Source organism: Echeneis naucrates, chromosome 24 (assembly GCF_900963305.1).
Source record: "Echeneis naucrates chromosome 24, fEcheNa1.1, whole genome shotgun sequence".
Taxonomy (NCBI): domain Eukaryota; kingdom Metazoa; phylum Chordata; class Actinopteri; order Carangiformes; family Echeneidae; genus Echeneis; species Echeneis naucrates.
The window spans coordinates 5,678,084-5,695,435 of NC_042534.1; the positions used below are offsets into that span (position 1 = coordinate 5,678,084).

A 17,352-nucleotide genomic window follows, 5' to 3' on the forward strand; every position below is an offset into this window, starting at 1 on the left:
AGTCGATCTTTACCTTTCATTCCACTCTTTCCATTTATCAGGGTTCTGCTCCAGTTTAAAGTGGGTGCTCCTAATTTGCTCTGTAACCTCCTCTACAGCCCTTTTGGTGGACTCAAGTGTTCGATAAGCCGGGTCATTGTCAGGCAACTTATTACACAGATCCTCCATGTTCCTAATTCTCTTCTCACACAAAGTCAGAGGTTTGCGTTCCCTGAAGAACATCTGCAGATAAGAAGGAGAAAAATGTTGAAACCTGAGAGGCTCCAGAACGATAATGTCTCTCTCTCTCTCTCTGATTAATCTGTTTGAAGTTTCTGCAAAATCCGTGGCTCACTCTGTGTTCTTTGATCACTCGCTCACTGGTGCAGGTGCCAGACAGGGCTCGCATTTCTCTGTCCAGCTCTGCTCTGCAGTCTTGTAGGATCACAGCCACCCGATTTTGCTCTACCTCCACCTTCAGGTGGAGCAGGTGAGGCGGTGCTTCACTCTGGATGTCCTGTGGAAAAGACAGAAAAGATACAGAACATAAGAGACATGGTAGATAAGACATGCTGCATAGTTTACAGGGGAAACTGTCAGGGATAAAGTATCCCCTGGAGAGACTATGAGTAAATACTGAGAGGGTTGCATTTTAATCTAACTAGTACAGGTTAATTGGAAACAGGGCCAAAAGTCCTTGTGGTTAAGTTAATGAAGTATTGGCTATATGCCTCAAGAGATGTGAAGTAATTAGTGAAAGTGTTAAATCATTGTGACCCCTGACCTTCCAATGTTTGTGGAGCCTGCGGACAGTTTCTTGCAGTCCTTGTTGTTCTTCTTGTGGCAGGATGTCAGTCAGCTCATCACAGGCTTTCAAGAACACACTGAGCACTCGCTGATCCAGTTGGCTGAAGAAATCCTTCATTACAGAAAGAGGGAAGTGAGAGAAGCAAGAGACCAAATGAAATATAAGAGGCTTTTATATTATGGCCCTTCCACTACTCCCTTAAAATCCTGGTTTAGGTAAATGTGTGATAGCTCTACAGCAAAAAATTACAATTTTAAACTTACAGAATGTTTCTTTAGAAGTTCCTCAGCATCTCCAGTCTCCCTCAGGCAGCCCTGAGCTTTTTTCAGCACCCTCTCCAGCTCTTGCCGTGATTCCTCAAACCTCCTCCTAAGGCAGTTGTTGGCCTCCTCCTGCCTTCTCCATTCCCCAACCTCCTTCAGCAAAGCCTGAAAGGAGGTTAAGTAGGCTGTATGATTGTATAATCACATTATTTGTTTGACTTGAAGCAATGGAATAACGAGACACATAAGCACAATTAGTGAGAGACACGTCAGTGTATAATCACCTGTGCTGAGGCCTGAATTTCAGCCACTCTCTTTTGCAGCAGTGACAAGTCAAAGTTTCGGAGCACCTTACTGACAGAGAGTGTCTTCTGCAAGGTGTGGTGGTTCCTCTCAATCACGGACAGACAGCGTTTACAGCTTTGCTGCTGGTTTAATAAATCCTGAAGACATTGTAGAAACATCACTTTGTAGATTTTCTTCTTTAAAACAAATAAGTTGTAAAGGCAAATTATTATTATTTTAATGAGCAAAAAAGGGATAGTGAAGGGGATAGAACATCCTCATTCCTTGGATTTCTACTCACAAGTCACCTTTGCTAAATGGTGGCCAAAACTACAAAAATAGTTTTCAGTGAAAGGTTTTAAGATGGGTTAAGTCCTGTGACTGATCTGTACTTTACCTGCCACTTTTGTTTGTGCTGGGTCTGCATCTGTGATTCTGGGTCTCTGGCAGCAGAAGTGATGCGACTGGCCCGCTCCAGGGCTTGGTAAAAAGCAGTGATGTGTTTCTCCATCTCCTCCAACAGTGGCAGGAGAACATGACACTCCCTCACTAGGGAAGGACATCGTTCTCTCACCTGGAGACGAATAAGACGCACTATTAAACACTGTATGAGGATATATAAAAAAAGTCTTAGTAAACAGATGAGTTGCTTTCAGTGAAAGACTGAGATGGAATTCATACGACTCCTCGTGTTCTGACCTCCAATGCTTCCTACCTTACTCAGCTGACTTTTAGCTGTTGCCACAGTTGCAATGACCCTTGCACCCTCATCTTGTGGTGCATCTTTAGCAAGGAGCTGAGCATTGCGGGCAGCCAACTTGTATTGTGTCTCCATGGCAACAACCTTTTGCTTGGTATTCTGAGATGAGACCAGAAAACAAGGGGTCAATGTCAAACTGAATTCAGTGTCATCAAAGCTGCTTTTGGTAAAAGAAACTATATGCCACAGATTAATTTGGTCTGTACTTCTGGCTTCAATGCAGATATGATATAAAGCTTGCATAAAGTTTGATTTGACTCTATTGGTCAAGGAACTTGTGTGTTCATTTGTAAGTGAAAGAAAATGGAATTATAGAATTTTAAATGTATCCTGATTACCATTGTTAATTTACATAGTTGTAAATTAATTATCTTATTGGAGCCTTAAATCCTGCTGGTGAGTCCTATCTGGTAAGCGAAGAACTAATCTGATAAATACATGGATGCATTGCTATCAAGCTTGCGTGTCAATAGTGTCAGAAATGAAATGTTTAATGGAGTTAGATTATAAAAAATAGCATCTATTCAGAAAAAAAAAATTGAGATGAGCAACTATCATGGATATTAAGTGTATATTCTCCAGTGCTTGTACCAGTCGTCATCTATTGGACTGACCTAATTAAAGTAATTTGTTTTCCTCACCTCCACATCCTGCAGAAAGCCTCTAACATTGAGAAAAGACACTTGAACAGGAGCATTGAGCTTTGCCTCAGCTGTATCCAACAGCTCTTTCAGCGCTGAAACAGCCCTCAAGTGGTCTTGTCTCCACTTCTCCAACTCATCTGCTCTGGCATACTGCAAAAAGAAAGATAATAAGGAGTCATATTTCTCAAAACAAATATAATCTGATCCATTTTTGTTTTTTGTTAAGACATTTATTTCTATGTTGTTACTTGTTTGACTTTGAGGAAAAGGTCTCTCCATCGTCCATTCAATAGAAGTAGCTGCTGCTTGAGATCAAGTGACACAGTCTCATCACATGTTTCTATAAGAAAATTCCCAGCATCGTTCATGTTTGCATGCTGATCCATCCAGTGGCTGAGATTCCTGAAAAACTCCTAGAAGACGGGTAACAGACCCATTAAACAGATTAAAAAAAAAAAAAAAAAAAGACAAAAAGAAATTAAGGGAAACAAAGAACAGACTGTCACAGAAAGAAACACAGACAGCTAATCAAAAAAGAAACAAAGGAGGAGATTGAAAGAAAGGACAATAAAAAAACTGGGGTAATTAGCTGTCTAATCCTTGGTGGGGATGTGAATCTAAGGTAACCATGGCAATGTAAGAACTGGAAAACCCTGAGTGCCTTGTTTTAAGTCAAGGAGATCATTTGATACATGAGTGGAGACTGTTAATAGAATTCCACTCAAAAATAGATGCTGATGGTTCTCAGGCATCTAAGACGTTTGAGTCTATCAAATAAAAGTTTGTACGAGGGGGCTCTTCATCTGTGTAAAGAAGAAAATCACTTTGAGCTTATTAAGGGCTTTCCTGCAGTATTAAGAGTCACACTCATACCCGTTTAGTGTTTTCAGACTGGCTTAGGGCTCCCTCTGCATCCTCCAGCCAGGCCTGTAAGGAGGCCACAGTGGAGCTATACCTCTCCCAGTTGGACAGCACTTCCTCCAGCATGCTCCTCACACTGCGCACTTCCATGGACAGACTCCTCCACTGAGTCACCACATCCCGCATAAACCTGCGCACCCCCATCTCACCTTCATCAACTGGAGGAGAGACAGTAAAACAATAACCACTGCTAGACCAATTACTGCTGCTTCTGTTATTAGTACACCAGTAACATTTGAGACACTGAGTACATTTGGAAGAAAAAACACATCATCTTACCTACAATTAAAAGAATTCATTCATAAAAAGTATATCACACTGTTGTTATTGCTTTGCAACAGTTACTATAAGCTTACAACTGGTTCTCTGCTTGTGTTACACTTTTAGTATTTACAGATACTATTATAAAATTGTCACTTGTGACCAATGCTTGACAAAAGTCCCATAGCATTGGTCTAAAGCTCTGGACAGATGGTACACATACACTATTCACAGAAAGAGCAGATGAAGAGTACATTGGGGCTGATGGGGCTGCAAGTTTCCACAGTTACATCCTTGACCCCAAACACGCATGTGTGTTTAATTCCCTTAATTTCAATTACCCAGTCTCAGAAGTAGCTTATTATAAATTGCCACATTTCAAACGGACATCGATCACCTTGTTTGATGCCTCAAATTTTTAGATATGTTACATATATCAATATTAAATATATGAATATTTCCTTTCCTCCTGCTCTTCCTCAGTTTCCTGTTACCTGAAACTGAGCCTCTAGATACACCCAAATGATATTTCACGAAGTAATTCAGAGTCCCTGGTGCTAAATAACAGCAGGGTCCAAGCATGTGTGGTTGGGGGGGGGGGGGGGTGGGACCTCACTTGTCTGTTCTGCATACCCTAAAGCAGCACAACCCTGAAACCAACAAGCTAGCTCAGTTTGTGCCCAGAGACATTCAGAAGTAGAGCAGCCCCTAACTAGCAAATGGGGTCGTATTCCCCACTGAGAGCTTGGAGTGAAGGAACCTCATTTAGCTGTAGCCTGCAGACTCTCCCCTTCTACGGGGCTGTAAAACCTGACAAGGGCAGACTGAGCAGCTGGAAGAGAAAGCCTCACTGGTTACAGAGCTGTTGATAGTGGAAAATTTTTCATTATTATGTATATTAAAGGTATAGGTAATCTTCCAGAACTATGTCCTTTCTTTTATTGATGGTACATTAAGTAATACTTATTATTTTTGGCATATCACCAACTCTTAAGTGCAATTATTGAACAGATAAGCAACAAGAATTTGTAAATGTGTTAGCTGTAATGATGGTAATTCTGTAATTGTATACTCTAAACATGAAATCTACTCACCTGAGCTGTCAGCATTCACATAGACCTCAGCAGACTGTTTCAGGGTCTGGAATAATACCTCGAAATTTTCAAAGAAATGTTGTTTCTCCACAAATGACTGGTAAAAACAGAGATGAATAGGGACACCGTTTTGAAATGTGAAGGGACAATAATGACAGCAACATCACAATACAGCAACAAACAATAACATATACTACAAGTTCAGCATCTCAGGATCTTTCCATACATTTCTAAATGTTCTACATAATTCTTAAGGGAAGATTCATATTTCAGCATGACATGTAAAGAGTGCATCAAAGCCTGAGCTTACAAAATAGTCGCAGAGCATCATTTCCACAGACTCTTGTCGACCATATTTGATGATCCATGATTTGAGCTTAGTCTCAGCAAGAGTGAGGAAGGCCTGCATGTGGTGTTTGTTCTCCAAGAACTCCATCTTAGCCAGATGTATGTTGGAGGATGTAGAAATGAAGTTCATCCTAAAAAAAAAATAAATAAATAAATAAATTATCACACCTCCAGCTTGACCACTACATAGCAATCATGCCAAGCAAGGCCATACTTTCGATAATGCATCCCTCACATTAAACACCACTGCTTTTCTAAAAAAAAAAAACATAAAAATAGAACAATAGCTAAACTACAGTTTTTCTAGACTTTTAAGTTAGTGTCTTTCCCACCTCTCAGCCATGTCTTGGAGTTGGTCTGGGGGAACAGGAACTCCATCAACACTTCTGTCTTTGTGGATCTTCTGAAATATTTGCTGGTGGCTTTCCAGGCTCTTCAACACATCCTGCACAGCGTAAAGTCACACAGCATATGAACACAAAAAAACAAACAAATACTCACGAAAAACACCTGTGTTTTCTTATTAGAAGGTACTAGAGCTACTCATGCTGGTGAACATACTTTCAATCATAATATTAACCAAACAGTCTGGTGCCTCGCTATCCAACACCTTCATGCACTTAAAGATTTGCATATCTGTTTGGTGATTTGAATCCTCACTGTACAAGTCCATGCAAACCTTGTGCTGCTCCAGAGCTCTGTGGACAGCGTTAGCTGTAATGTCATGTGCTTGCTGGATAATGATCTCTTGTCGTAGGGCTCCTTCAGCCTCATGCAGCCACGTGCCTACAATGTTCAGAGGAGTTGGAAGGGACCTGTCCAGCTGCAGATGCCAGTCCAGGAGCTGTCACACAGGAAACCATTGTGGAGACAACAGAGAAGCACTATGAGCAGATTTACGCTAATCACATGCTGACAAACTAATTGTAAACCACTGTGTGTTTTTTTTTTTTTTTTTTTTTTTTTATATGGCTAATTTGGGAGACAAGAAAGATCTAAGTCAGACAGGTATGATGCATCCTTCTTCTCTCACCCTGTTGGAGACCCTGTCCCAGGCTTGTTTGACCAGAGCTTGATCCACAGTCAGCATCCCATCTCTCTGCATGGACTGCAAAGCTCCTTCCACCTGCTTCCTTCTCATCTCCATCTGGACTTGTAGACTCTTAAACAACTGAAAACACATGTAAAATGAAAGCCGCTCACAATCGACAGACCTCAATCTCTTGTGAAATATATGCAAAATATTCAAGTTACAGTATAGCAAGTGCTCACTCAGGGGTCACATATTCTGCCCACTGGTATCTAGTCAGACGCTCATGAAAATTTGTGGCTAATTGCCTCTGAATGTTGTCTCTCCTTCTAGCTTCTTCTGAATAATGTGCAAAGAAAATTAGAATTTCCCACATGCTGTGGAATATAGAATATATCCTGAGGCTAGGTAAAATAAGCCAGATTGACTGAAAATATGATGGCTGCTGTCTGATCCCCACAGCGTACGGGCACTGATGAAGATAATAATAAGAGCGTCTGTGCCCATGTGCCCAGTTTAAACTGAACACACACCCAGACACACAGACACTGACCTGGTACTGTTGTGCGAGATTGCCCTTCGTCTCCTGAGCCTGTAATGCATCTCTCTCCAGCTGGTCCAGCCACATTTTGAGCTCCCTCAGGCTCTTTCGCTGCTCTCTCTAGGAGGTGGGGACAGAGGAGGGGTGATGGGGTGAAGGAAGCATGTGAAGATGGACATTGAATTGCAAAGAAGAAATAGAAAATAAATCCAATGCAACGGGGTCATATGGGAGAAAGGGGGGGAGGTGGGGAGAAGATGGCGAGCAACATTAACCAGAGATATGTTTGAGGGATTGATGAAAGGATGGAGAGAGAAAAGAGGTGAAAGACGGGCCAGAGCATCTACTGTTAAACATGTATTTCCCTAATCCCTTGTGTCTCCCAGCAAGACAAAATGTCAAAAACCCACGGCTGCCAAAAACACTAAACTTAAACAGGCCAGTGTGTAAGACCCCCTACTAACATTCATTGGATTTTAAGTAACCATGACGATAATACCATGCCACTCAAAAGCTTGTGTTGTAGATTCAGTTTCAGCACTGCTCAGTATGTCCAGGAAACGTAAACTTTATTCTCTCTGACAGCCCGAAAGAAAAGTTCATTTGAAAGGATTATTGTCTTGGCATATTGCAGTCACCTATTTTGCAAATAAATGTATATATATTTAATGCTTCAGTTGTAGTTTATTGGATCAAGTCAAACAATTTTTTTTTCTTTTTTTTTTATATGTGAAGTTGTCCAATTAATATGCTTTCAGTAGGACATTTACGACATACATTAGCGCATTAATAAGAACTGTCAACAAAGAACAAAGCAGCTGCAGAACACAACAACCACAAAAAGCCTAATCAGCACTTTAGAACAACAAAACACAGCAACTGGTTAGTATAGCTTTACAGCAAACCACAGCTACTGACCCTGTTAACCTTAAAAACAGGCAACCTCAATTCACAAGCTTTCCATCAAATACGCTGTATCAATGCACAGTGGCAATGCCAGAGGCTTTCATTGTCATGCTAATGGAACCAGGAGCCATAGCACTGGGTGGTATGGTTAATAAATGGTAATATCACATCTTATTATACTGGACTTCCTTTTGTTATCACGGCTCAGGAAGCCTGCAGCAGCAATATCACATCAGGTAAGATAAAGAGCCGGTATTAACATATAGGCTCTATATTGACATGAAAAAACATTGTTTAATCTCAGCCATACAGTGTACAGTAGAGAGCCATACTGTAATTCAATTTGAAGAGCCTCAAAAATAAGCAATAATCAAATTTATATGGAAACCATGAATGTGCATGGATTCCTAATTGCATTGAGTTGCGGAAAATGATGGAAAACCTGCCCCCTGGGATGTTAAGTTACTATATAACCTACCTCTAACATTTCCTCTATATCACGAGGAGCAAGGCCACGCTGTTGGACAGAGGCCAGCAAAACAACCACAGGAAAGTAGTCACGACACAAAAACACCAGAAAGAGAAAGACAAGGAGACATACCAAAAGAGAGATGTGCAAAAAGAAAAGACATAAAACAAGCAACACATTGCCAAACCGCTGTCACATGACACGTTTGTTTTAACCCGCTTTGAGTGACAGAAGGTGGAAGCTACGACTTCAGAAAACATTAAGCGAAGCTTCAATTCAGGAAATTTGCTTCCATGTAATTGCTCTGACTTTTACTATGTTGGAGGATGAAGGTCGCCTCCACATCTTGCATTTAAATAGGTTGAAACAATCAACAAACAATATTTAACACCTGGCTATTCACACATCACATCAACACTAACTATGCAGAGACAAAATACTTTCTATATGTACGAAATGAAAGAGAAAGAGAAAAGACAATGAATGGCTCAGACTCAGAAATATCTGACAGCTGGTTACCTCTTCTTCTGTCTGTCCGTCTGAGTCACACGGCTTTCGGTCAGGATGATGCTTCAGAAACTGGGCTACGTACGTCATAATGGATTTCTCATCTGGTTTGTCAACATCGACATCTGAGGAGGAAAGGAATAAAATGAACATAATGGGTCTAGTCTAAGTCAACAGTTCCTCTCGAGGAGTAACAAAAAATAAGGGACCTAACAAGATAATTACTGACCAACATCTATTGAGGAACAGAGAACTGGCACCTCAAATGAAAATAACCTCCAGCATTTCAGATGTGCAGCTAAGTTCCGTTTGAATGTTCCATGCTGAATCACCCAGCCTAAATGGACCTTAATTACACCGATGTCAAGATTGATTTGTCAGAGTTCATTCTGAAGGGCAGGCATGAAGGGGCACAGATGGTGTTTAGTAGCCACACTGAAGTGCACATCTGATGCTGTGATAGGCAGCCGTGATAGTAGCTACTGAGTTAAGTAGCATGTGGGCTCAGTTATCTCCCATTATTCGAGGAACAGAAAAGGTCAATTTGCTTTCTATTTAATGTATGTGTAGAGTCAAGTTATTTCACATTATTTTAGTGTGGAACACAAAAGTCACTTTGTGAGCTTAAATAAGAAAAAAAAAAAAGTAAAACAACTGCAAGGGATTGTGAAATTAGTTTGAGCTATGTGGTTGGTTGATATCTGATCTAAGACCTTCAATGCAGTTTCCATCAACGTGATGAAGAGATCTCTAGGAAATTTTGTTTACCTTCTGGGTCAAGAAGCTGTGGAATACCCAACTCAGTCTCAGCCAGTAAAAAGGCTTCCTGTAGATTTTCACGGTTGGGCCTTCTCCAAACACGTTCCATGTCAACTAGATTGGGCCGGAGGGAATGGATGACTGCAAAGAATGCTAAACCTGTGCGCCAACTGGGGCCGAAGTCCTTCACCTCAAGCCCTATTCGTCTAGAAAAGAGAGATGATCAAAAAGTCAGAGCAGACAAAAAGTTACCTACGATCCAGGAGCTTTCCCATCACACACTGCTGCTGGTGATACAATAAAAAACAGCGCATTTTGTTTTTGCTTAGACACTTGATGGCAAAGGTGTGCCACATACTTGGTGGCCGTCTGCTGAATCCATCTCAGTAATGCCTTTCTGGCTCCACCTTGAGGTGGGGGGGGTTTCCTTTTGACAGGTGGGCTGGTGGTCTCAGTGCTGCTGGTAGAACTGTCCAGTGAGGAGGTGCTGCTGGAAATGCCCTGAAGTGCTGGTAGGCTACTAGTTAACTCCTCAATCTGCAGGGAACAGAAGTCCAGTCAACAGTAACTTATTTACCCCCAAATTCACAACACAACGCTGCTAACAATAACAGGATGCTGAATAAGGAGAGCAAGGTGCTTTAAATTTTATTTATTTTTTTTCTAATGCTTGCATTTTATTTGATGTGCCAAAAAACAAAGAAAGTGCTTCAAATCTGCTTTGTCCACACAGCGTGTATTACGTGTATTACTTGTTTAGTCACTAAGGTCATGCAGCAGTGAACAGCTCCACAAGGGTCTGATGAATAACTGTGTTTCTGTGGCCCATCTGATTGAAACTTTCAATCTGTTGCACTGTAACAGTGGAGTCACAGTGCAGTAGTCCATGGTGGAGGACAAACCTACATCATTGTAGCGTGCTGAAGGTTCAGCGAAAAACAAGATTTTCACCAGCTTCAACTGCCAACTATTGATGAGGACTTGGCAACTAAATCTACTGTGGTCATTTTTGAGTTAGTGTATTTACATTATATATCTTTTATTTGATTGTTGTGCGCTTATAAGCAGCAAGAAACATTGCATTCTTCTGTATCTTTGATAATTTAGCATTGAAATTCAACTGACAAACAATTAAATATTAATCATCACCATGCCTCCATAATATCAGCCAAGTGTGGAGAAATAATCAAAATATGTGCATCTCTTGGGACAACAGTCGCAAAATGTATTATTAGATTTCAGCCCAGCCAGCTGGGCAGTTGTTGAAGATTTATGTGTCTGCAGCCATAATCAACCTCTCAGTTTCTTCTCTGGACTGCCAGCAAACCGCGGCTGCTCACAACTCAGAAAATCCATAAACATCAACGTGAAGTTAAATACATCAATATGTCAGGAAGTGAATACGTCTACTTTGCAGAGTTGTACATTTCCTTTATTTAATATCCTTATGTTTGCTGAAATAGCAGGCGCACATGTACTGCTTGGAAAATGTCGTAACGTGATGAAACTCTTGTTGATCCATGAATGCCTGAGGTAGCGACTGCTCATTTGCAGCGTGAATGCTTGTAAGATTGATTTCATTTTGTCTCAAAACACATTTTAGATAATATGTCTTAGCTTTTTTTGCAATCTAGAAAAATAGATCAAGATTTTTTTATGTCCAGTACAGGACTTTTAAATGTATTTTCCCTACAATCAGTAATCACCAGTTTGTTTACTGTTACAGCCCACATTTTTTTAAAACATACTATATTATGTACATGGCATTTGTTAAACTATCTCATGGTCCTGATGTAGATTATCTGGAGACAGTGTTACCTGAAAATACAGTATAATTGTCCACACCAAACCCAGTACAATCGATGGTCGTCCATCAACGATATCTGTGGAGTTGATGTTGACTAGTTTGATCTGTTAAAACACAACATCCAATTTTTTAATATTTAAATAACTGTACCAAGTCATTCCAGATTGCAGTCACTCCTAGGTTATCCGCTTATGCTTCACTGTAATCTCATACATATGGATTAAGAACACACAATTTCCCTCAATCTGGTTATTCGGGCTCGTACATATGTTTGCACAAAATGAACAATACACAGTATGGACATAATCCTCATGCAGATAATCCTGACTTTATCTATACTATGTCCTGGAGAAAAACTATGAATACTGACCGGAGATCCTCTGTAGGCAGACTGGAAGGCACGAAAAAGCGAAGAAAGTGAGAAGGAGGAGTGGAGAGAAAAAGAGAGTTTATAAGTACTGCTGATGCATTTGATTGAAGGGGTATGCCTCATTGACTGTGAGATGGCAGATAGTGTAGCATCTCTAAGGTGAGATAACTTGAGTGGTTGGCTGAGTGGAGAGATCTATCGCCACTACACAGGCAACGGGGATTATATCCAACAGAGATAGACGGACAGAGAACTTGATACCAAAAGGGAGAGAGGAGCCAGAAGAGGGAGAGGCAGAGGGCTGTATCTTGTGATATGATGGAGTATTCTACATTATCACACAGAGGGTTATATTACTGAGCACAACAGGTCATCATATGGTAATACATGGCACTTTGTATAGGTGAAAAAGCATGGCAGAAGAGATTGGGGGCAGGTGAGGGCAGCACAGGGAATGTGGAATAGAGACTGATAAGAATATATGGTGTCATATTAGAAAACACAGTATGTTTTAATGACAACTGAACACATTGATGTGAGGTAGGAAGAGCTAAAAAAATGTGTTTTGTGTTTTGACCACACAAATGTGTGCATACACATATGGAAAATGAACACAGCTAACTGTAGTGTGGAGATTGTGTTGGTACAGACAATCTGTTCAATGGGCATTAATACATATCAGTCAACTTACTTAAAACTGAAACAATTCTGATTTGCCAGTGGTTTAAATGCCTTAGCAAGGAAAAATGCTGAACATTTTCTGCTCTCAGTTTCGTGTATGCAAGGATTTATTGTGTGTCTTTGTTTCAGTGTCACATTAATATCTTTAGGATTCGGGCTGTAGAGCAAACAATCTGAAGAGATCACCTTCGGCTGTGAGAAATTATGATGATTCACTTTATCTTCTCTCTTATCTTAGCCTTGAGAAAAAAATAAAAGGATTTACATGATAGTGAAATAAGTGTTTGTTGCCCCCCGTCATGGCATTACAGCAGAGGATTTGAAACACTCAGTTATGCACATTCAATGGTACAACTCTTTACAAATATGATTCATTCAATGGTAAACATCATTATACCACCACAGACTTAACCTTTTCTATGAAACAGACTAAAGAGAGAAATATACACCAGAGACGAAAAAAATCATGCCTCCAAAGCGAAATGTAAATATGACTTTGACTTACATGACACAGAATATTTACATTTCATTTTCCAGACAGTGTTTTACACCATCACATACATGCAGACATATGCTACAGGGTGCCCAATGGCATCTCATCTCCAGACTGCAGATTACTGGTGTAGGATTTACAGTTTTAACCCTGTCACACCCGAGGAAAGGAAATCAATGTCCCTGCAGACAAGCTCATACTTATGATTTTATTTATGTATATCCACGTGATGGGTGAAGCTTTAAGTATGTTTTACTCATCACAGTGGGGCAGTAGATGTAGTTAAATGATTATTTCCAAAATCCCACTGAGCTATGAAGTTTGGCCGTATTTCTCAAGGTTGAGAGAGGAGATAAAATGAAATTATGATTTAAACGGTGGTTTGTGTGTAACATACATTTTGTGTGTGTGTAAAAATCATAAAAAAAAATTATTTACTCAAAATCTTTCAAGACTGAGTGCACTGGTATCAGGGGAATAGTGTGATATAGAAAAGTGGGGAGAGCGCAAGCAAGGAGGAAGGAGAAACAGGTCACACAAGGTCAGAACTCAATGTTTGTGCCCACAAGGCAGCAGCTGAGCAGAGAGAGCTCCAGAGGGGCAAGACACAGAGGGGAAAAAAACATGAAAAGAAGGGGCTGAACTCTTACCTTTCTACCCTCAAGGAAGTGGAGAGCTGTACCGATGTTGGCGACCCAGTGGATCCTCTTTAGCTTCTTGCTCTGCTCACACGGCTGGAAGGTAAAAAGAGAACAAGGGAGATGGAGAGACGGGACGAGGGAGAAACAGATAGTGTGGATAAAATTAAAGTGCTCTGCGGATAGTAGTATCTTAGATTACTTGCAAGCATTAAATATAGCTAATTCAAACTATAGTGAAGACACTAAAAAAATAACCATATGAGTAATGAGAAAGACAAAGGTCCAATCATGTGAGACATGTTAGACTGCAAAGAGCTAGATCAATAGGACATAGGCAACTAAGACCTTAGGCAATATTGGCCGAGTAAAATCCTGAAGCTGTGTGTGTCTTTGTCTGTGTTGTGTGTGTTTGCAAACTCTCATCTGTCTGTGTTAATCTGGGCTTTCCTATTCAATTCAAACATCCTAATACAATTCGATCGGCAAGCAAGCATTTCCATGTTAATTAAGGCTTATTTCAAAGGCCCTGTATTTGGTCTGCAGCTATTAAAAAAAAAAAATTCTGAAAATTCTGATAGTGGCATTATTGAAACAATCAAAAAAAGCACATGGTACACTTTGTTAAATCAAGTCAATGTGGGAAAGTAAACATTTAATCCAACAAAATCAGAGGATATGACATGTTTGAAGTGTGCAGCCAGCTCCCATGTTGTAGAGACGACTCACCAGTTTCTGTCCAGAGAGGACTTCCAGCAGAGCCAGCAGCATCACACCATCCTTAATGTCCTCAAACAGGTCTGTTACCACCAGAGGGGGGACACGCTAAGTGGGAAAACAAACAGACAAATAAGGACTTATTTTTCATTTCATTTTAAGATGTAAATAAAGCTCAATATAAAAGATGTCTACAGCAGGTACATTTACAAATTCATTCGGTTTTGATAAAAAAATTTGGAGAGAGACATTCCTACAAATGAACCTAGCGGTTTGCTTTAGCAAGAGCAGTTATGTAAATTTGTACATCTATTCATTCATTTTCTACTGCTTATCTGCTTCTGGGTCATCAGGTGTGCTGGAGCCAGTCCCAGTTCACACTGGGCAAGGGCGGGGTACACCCTGGACAGGTCACCAGTGCATCACAGGGCCAGCACACACACAGACAGAGACCAACAACCACTCACACTCACACTACGGACGATTCAGAGTCACAGATTAACCCAAACATATCGTCTCTGGACGGTGGGAGGAAATCGGAGTACCCAGAGGAAATCTGCACAGGGAGATCATGCAAACTCCGCGCATATATGCCCCAGGCCCAGGAACTGAACCTGCAACCTTCTTGTTATGAGACAATAACACTAACCACTATGCCGCCATTTTGCCCTGTAAATTCATATATTTACATAAATATTGCATGCCATTTACTCAGACAAAGCTTTCTCAATTTTCCGGGAATGCAAAGCTCTAGGATTTAAATCTTAATTGCTCTTGCAATGTACATGAAACTGTGACGGAATAACATTTTTTCCCCACACATTACCCTGTTCTAAGTAGGCCCATTGACTAAATAAACCCGAATACAATAAATATGTTACACCATAAGACATTAATTTAAACTTGTGAAACATGGATAAAGGAAATCCTCATAAAAATGTACTCGAGGTCCCAAAAGAGTTTGGCGGTATCGTGTATTGCTGACAGCTAGAGCCAGCCATAAGCAGAGACTCAGCAGGCTCTGAATGGGGTCCTCAAATCCTAAAATATGCTGATGATTTCAAACTGTATCCTTCTCACTGACTTCATCCATGACCTGACACAGACTTCCAGACTCAGGAAATCCACATATCTGTTTCGCGACGACGCCACATCAAGGATTTCTCTTAAAGTACAGTCACATGCTGGGGCTAAGAAGAGGTTTAGAGGGGGGGGCATTCAGACGAGCGAGCCTTTCACAGGGAGATTAGCAGAAAGTGGGGAGAGGGAGAAAGCAAGAAGAGAGGAAAGGCGCAAACTATGATGTGTGCATGCGTTGCTCTGTCTTAGTATGTGAAAGTGCACTATTTGTGTGTGTGTGTGTGTGTGTGTGTCTGGTGAGAGTGAAAAATGAACAACCCCCAACAACGTGGATGTGAGAGAGGGCTACAGTTGAGTGGCAGCAAGAAAAATGATAGAAGGCAGAGAAAGAAGGGACACTAACCTCACGTCTTTCAAAATTAATTAGTGAATATAGTAGCTCTTCTCACTAATTCCTCTTCTAATGCCATTTCATTGCTTTGAATATTCGAAGATTCAGACAGCACTTGTACTCATGAAATGACAATAAAAACACTTACAAAGACGCCATCAAAGGGATAAATTATACCCCAAGTTAATTGAAGTTAAATTTTGCAATTTGTTCATTATAATCTCAAAGCTAATGAGGAATTTTTTTACTAATTACAAAATAAGAAACTAATATCCATTTCCTCTGTTCAGTCATATGAGCTGAAAAAAATAAATAAATAAATCAAGGGCTTAATGAGCTAATTACTTATGAGTGTCTGGACCATAATTGATTGTGAGCAAAGGAGTTTTGGGATGTCCGTCTGTCTGTTCTCTCATTTTATTCTCTTGGTACACTTGACTCAGAGGATTCCAAAGGATCAACAGCAGAACAAACAGAATAAGTGGTTTCATTTTGATATACATTACATCCAGTTTGAAAGACAACAGATTCAAGATGCTTATTGTCCAAATATTTTGACATTGAAGTTATTCTTAATTATTTCAGCATCAAATCAACAATTCATGTTACTTTAACTTTTGATGACAGAAACTTATGGCACAGGATGAGTATGTCTTTAAAATACCTTTAAAGGATGTGTGAAAGAAAGACAACAAAAGATAAATGAGCTGCAACTGTCATTGACACAAATAGTGGTGAAATATGCCTTTATATTGAAACTACAACGTAAAAGGTATGTAAATATTGCTATATATGGACTATATGTCGAATATATCTAGCGTTAAAAAGAAAATGATAATGGTATCATGTTTAGCAGGTATAATGTTAAACATAAATCTTAAAAAATCTGAAAAACATCCTAACAGGCAAAGAACATGGCCAATTAAATGCTGGGTATTAATTTAGCGTTTGCTGGAGCAGATCATCTACTGAATACACCTCTTCCCCACCACAAAGATAGAGAGGAAGGAGGAGGGAGCAGGGAAATAAACACGAAAAGAGGAATCTTCACTTTACTGCTGCTGTAATCTCTAAGAACACTTGGTTCACTGATTACTGTACTAAAGCTGTTTGCCTGGAAAGCGCCTGAGAGACGATGGGGCCTCTGCTGCTCACACCATCCACTTTGTAATTAATCTTTAACCTTCTCAGAAAGGATTTGTCAAAATGGAAACTTGGGGTCCGCTCACCCGACTTGTCACACCACTGCTGGGTGCAACTTGAAAGCCTGATGTGTACTTGAAGACATAACTGTGCATTTCTAAGGAAATGACAGAGGCAAGTAATAGTGAAATAAATATGACTAATTGAAAATTTAAAGTTGCCCTCTTAAAATGAAAGAAACAACCTGCAAAAAGCATTGCCTTTCTGCTCTCTTACAGTGTATATGCTTGGTTTCTAACTGGTGACTTAATCTGGTGAACCTCTCCATGTAATGAGAGCCATTAATCTTCTGTATAAATTACCAGCTCCAATTCATTCTCTCTCATAGACAGTCTTTTTCAGAGCTCATAAGACTTCTTTTGTTATACCTGTGGAGTAGAAAAGTAAGGGGGTGGGT

General features: G+C 40.2%; 1 protein-coding gene across 1 annotated transcript in view; it reads right to left on the minus strand.

Moving 5' to 3' along the window:
- The window catches only part of syne1a (spectrin repeat containing, nuclear envelope 1a), a 115,748-nt gene that overhangs the window by 83,638 nt on the left and 14,758 nt on the right, over nt 1-17,352 (minus strand). Inside the window, exons 3-24 of the mRNA XM_029497094.1 lie at nt 14,294-14,389; nt 13,577-13,660; nt 11,394-11,486; nt 9,934-10,112; nt 9,585-9,781; nt 8,763-8,941; nt 6,947-7,054; nt 6,397-6,534; nt 6,043-6,207; nt 5,696-5,808; nt 5,326-5,494; nt 5,016-5,112; nt 3,613-3,818; nt 2,988-3,152; nt 2,737-2,889; nt 2,051-2,194; nt 1,733-1,909; nt 1,335-1,493; nt 1,051-1,215; nt 764-898; nt 335-496; nt 14-222 (exon numbers count right to left, since the gene is read on the minus strand). Of these exons, the coding sequence (XP_029352954.1) occupies nt 14-222; nt 335-496; nt 764-898; nt 1,051-1,215; nt 1,335-1,493; nt 1,733-1,909; nt 2,051-2,194; nt 2,737-2,889; nt 2,988-3,152; nt 3,613-3,818; nt 5,016-5,112; nt 5,326-5,494; nt 5,696-5,808; nt 6,043-6,207; nt 6,397-6,534; nt 6,947-7,054; nt 8,763-8,941; nt 9,585-9,781; nt 9,934-10,112; nt 11,394-11,486; nt 13,577-13,660; nt 14,294-14,389 (3,293 nt within the window). The remainder of the gene's footprint in view (nt 1-13; nt 223-334; nt 497-763; nt 899-1,050; nt 1,216-1,334; nt 1,494-1,732; nt 1,910-2,050; nt 2,195-2,736; nt 2,890-2,987; nt 3,153-3,612; nt 3,819-5,015; nt 5,113-5,325; nt 5,495-5,695; nt 5,809-6,042; nt 6,208-6,396; nt 6,535-6,946; nt 7,055-8,762; nt 8,942-9,584; nt 9,782-9,933; nt 10,113-11,393; nt 11,487-13,576; nt 13,661-14,293; nt 14,390-17,352) is intronic.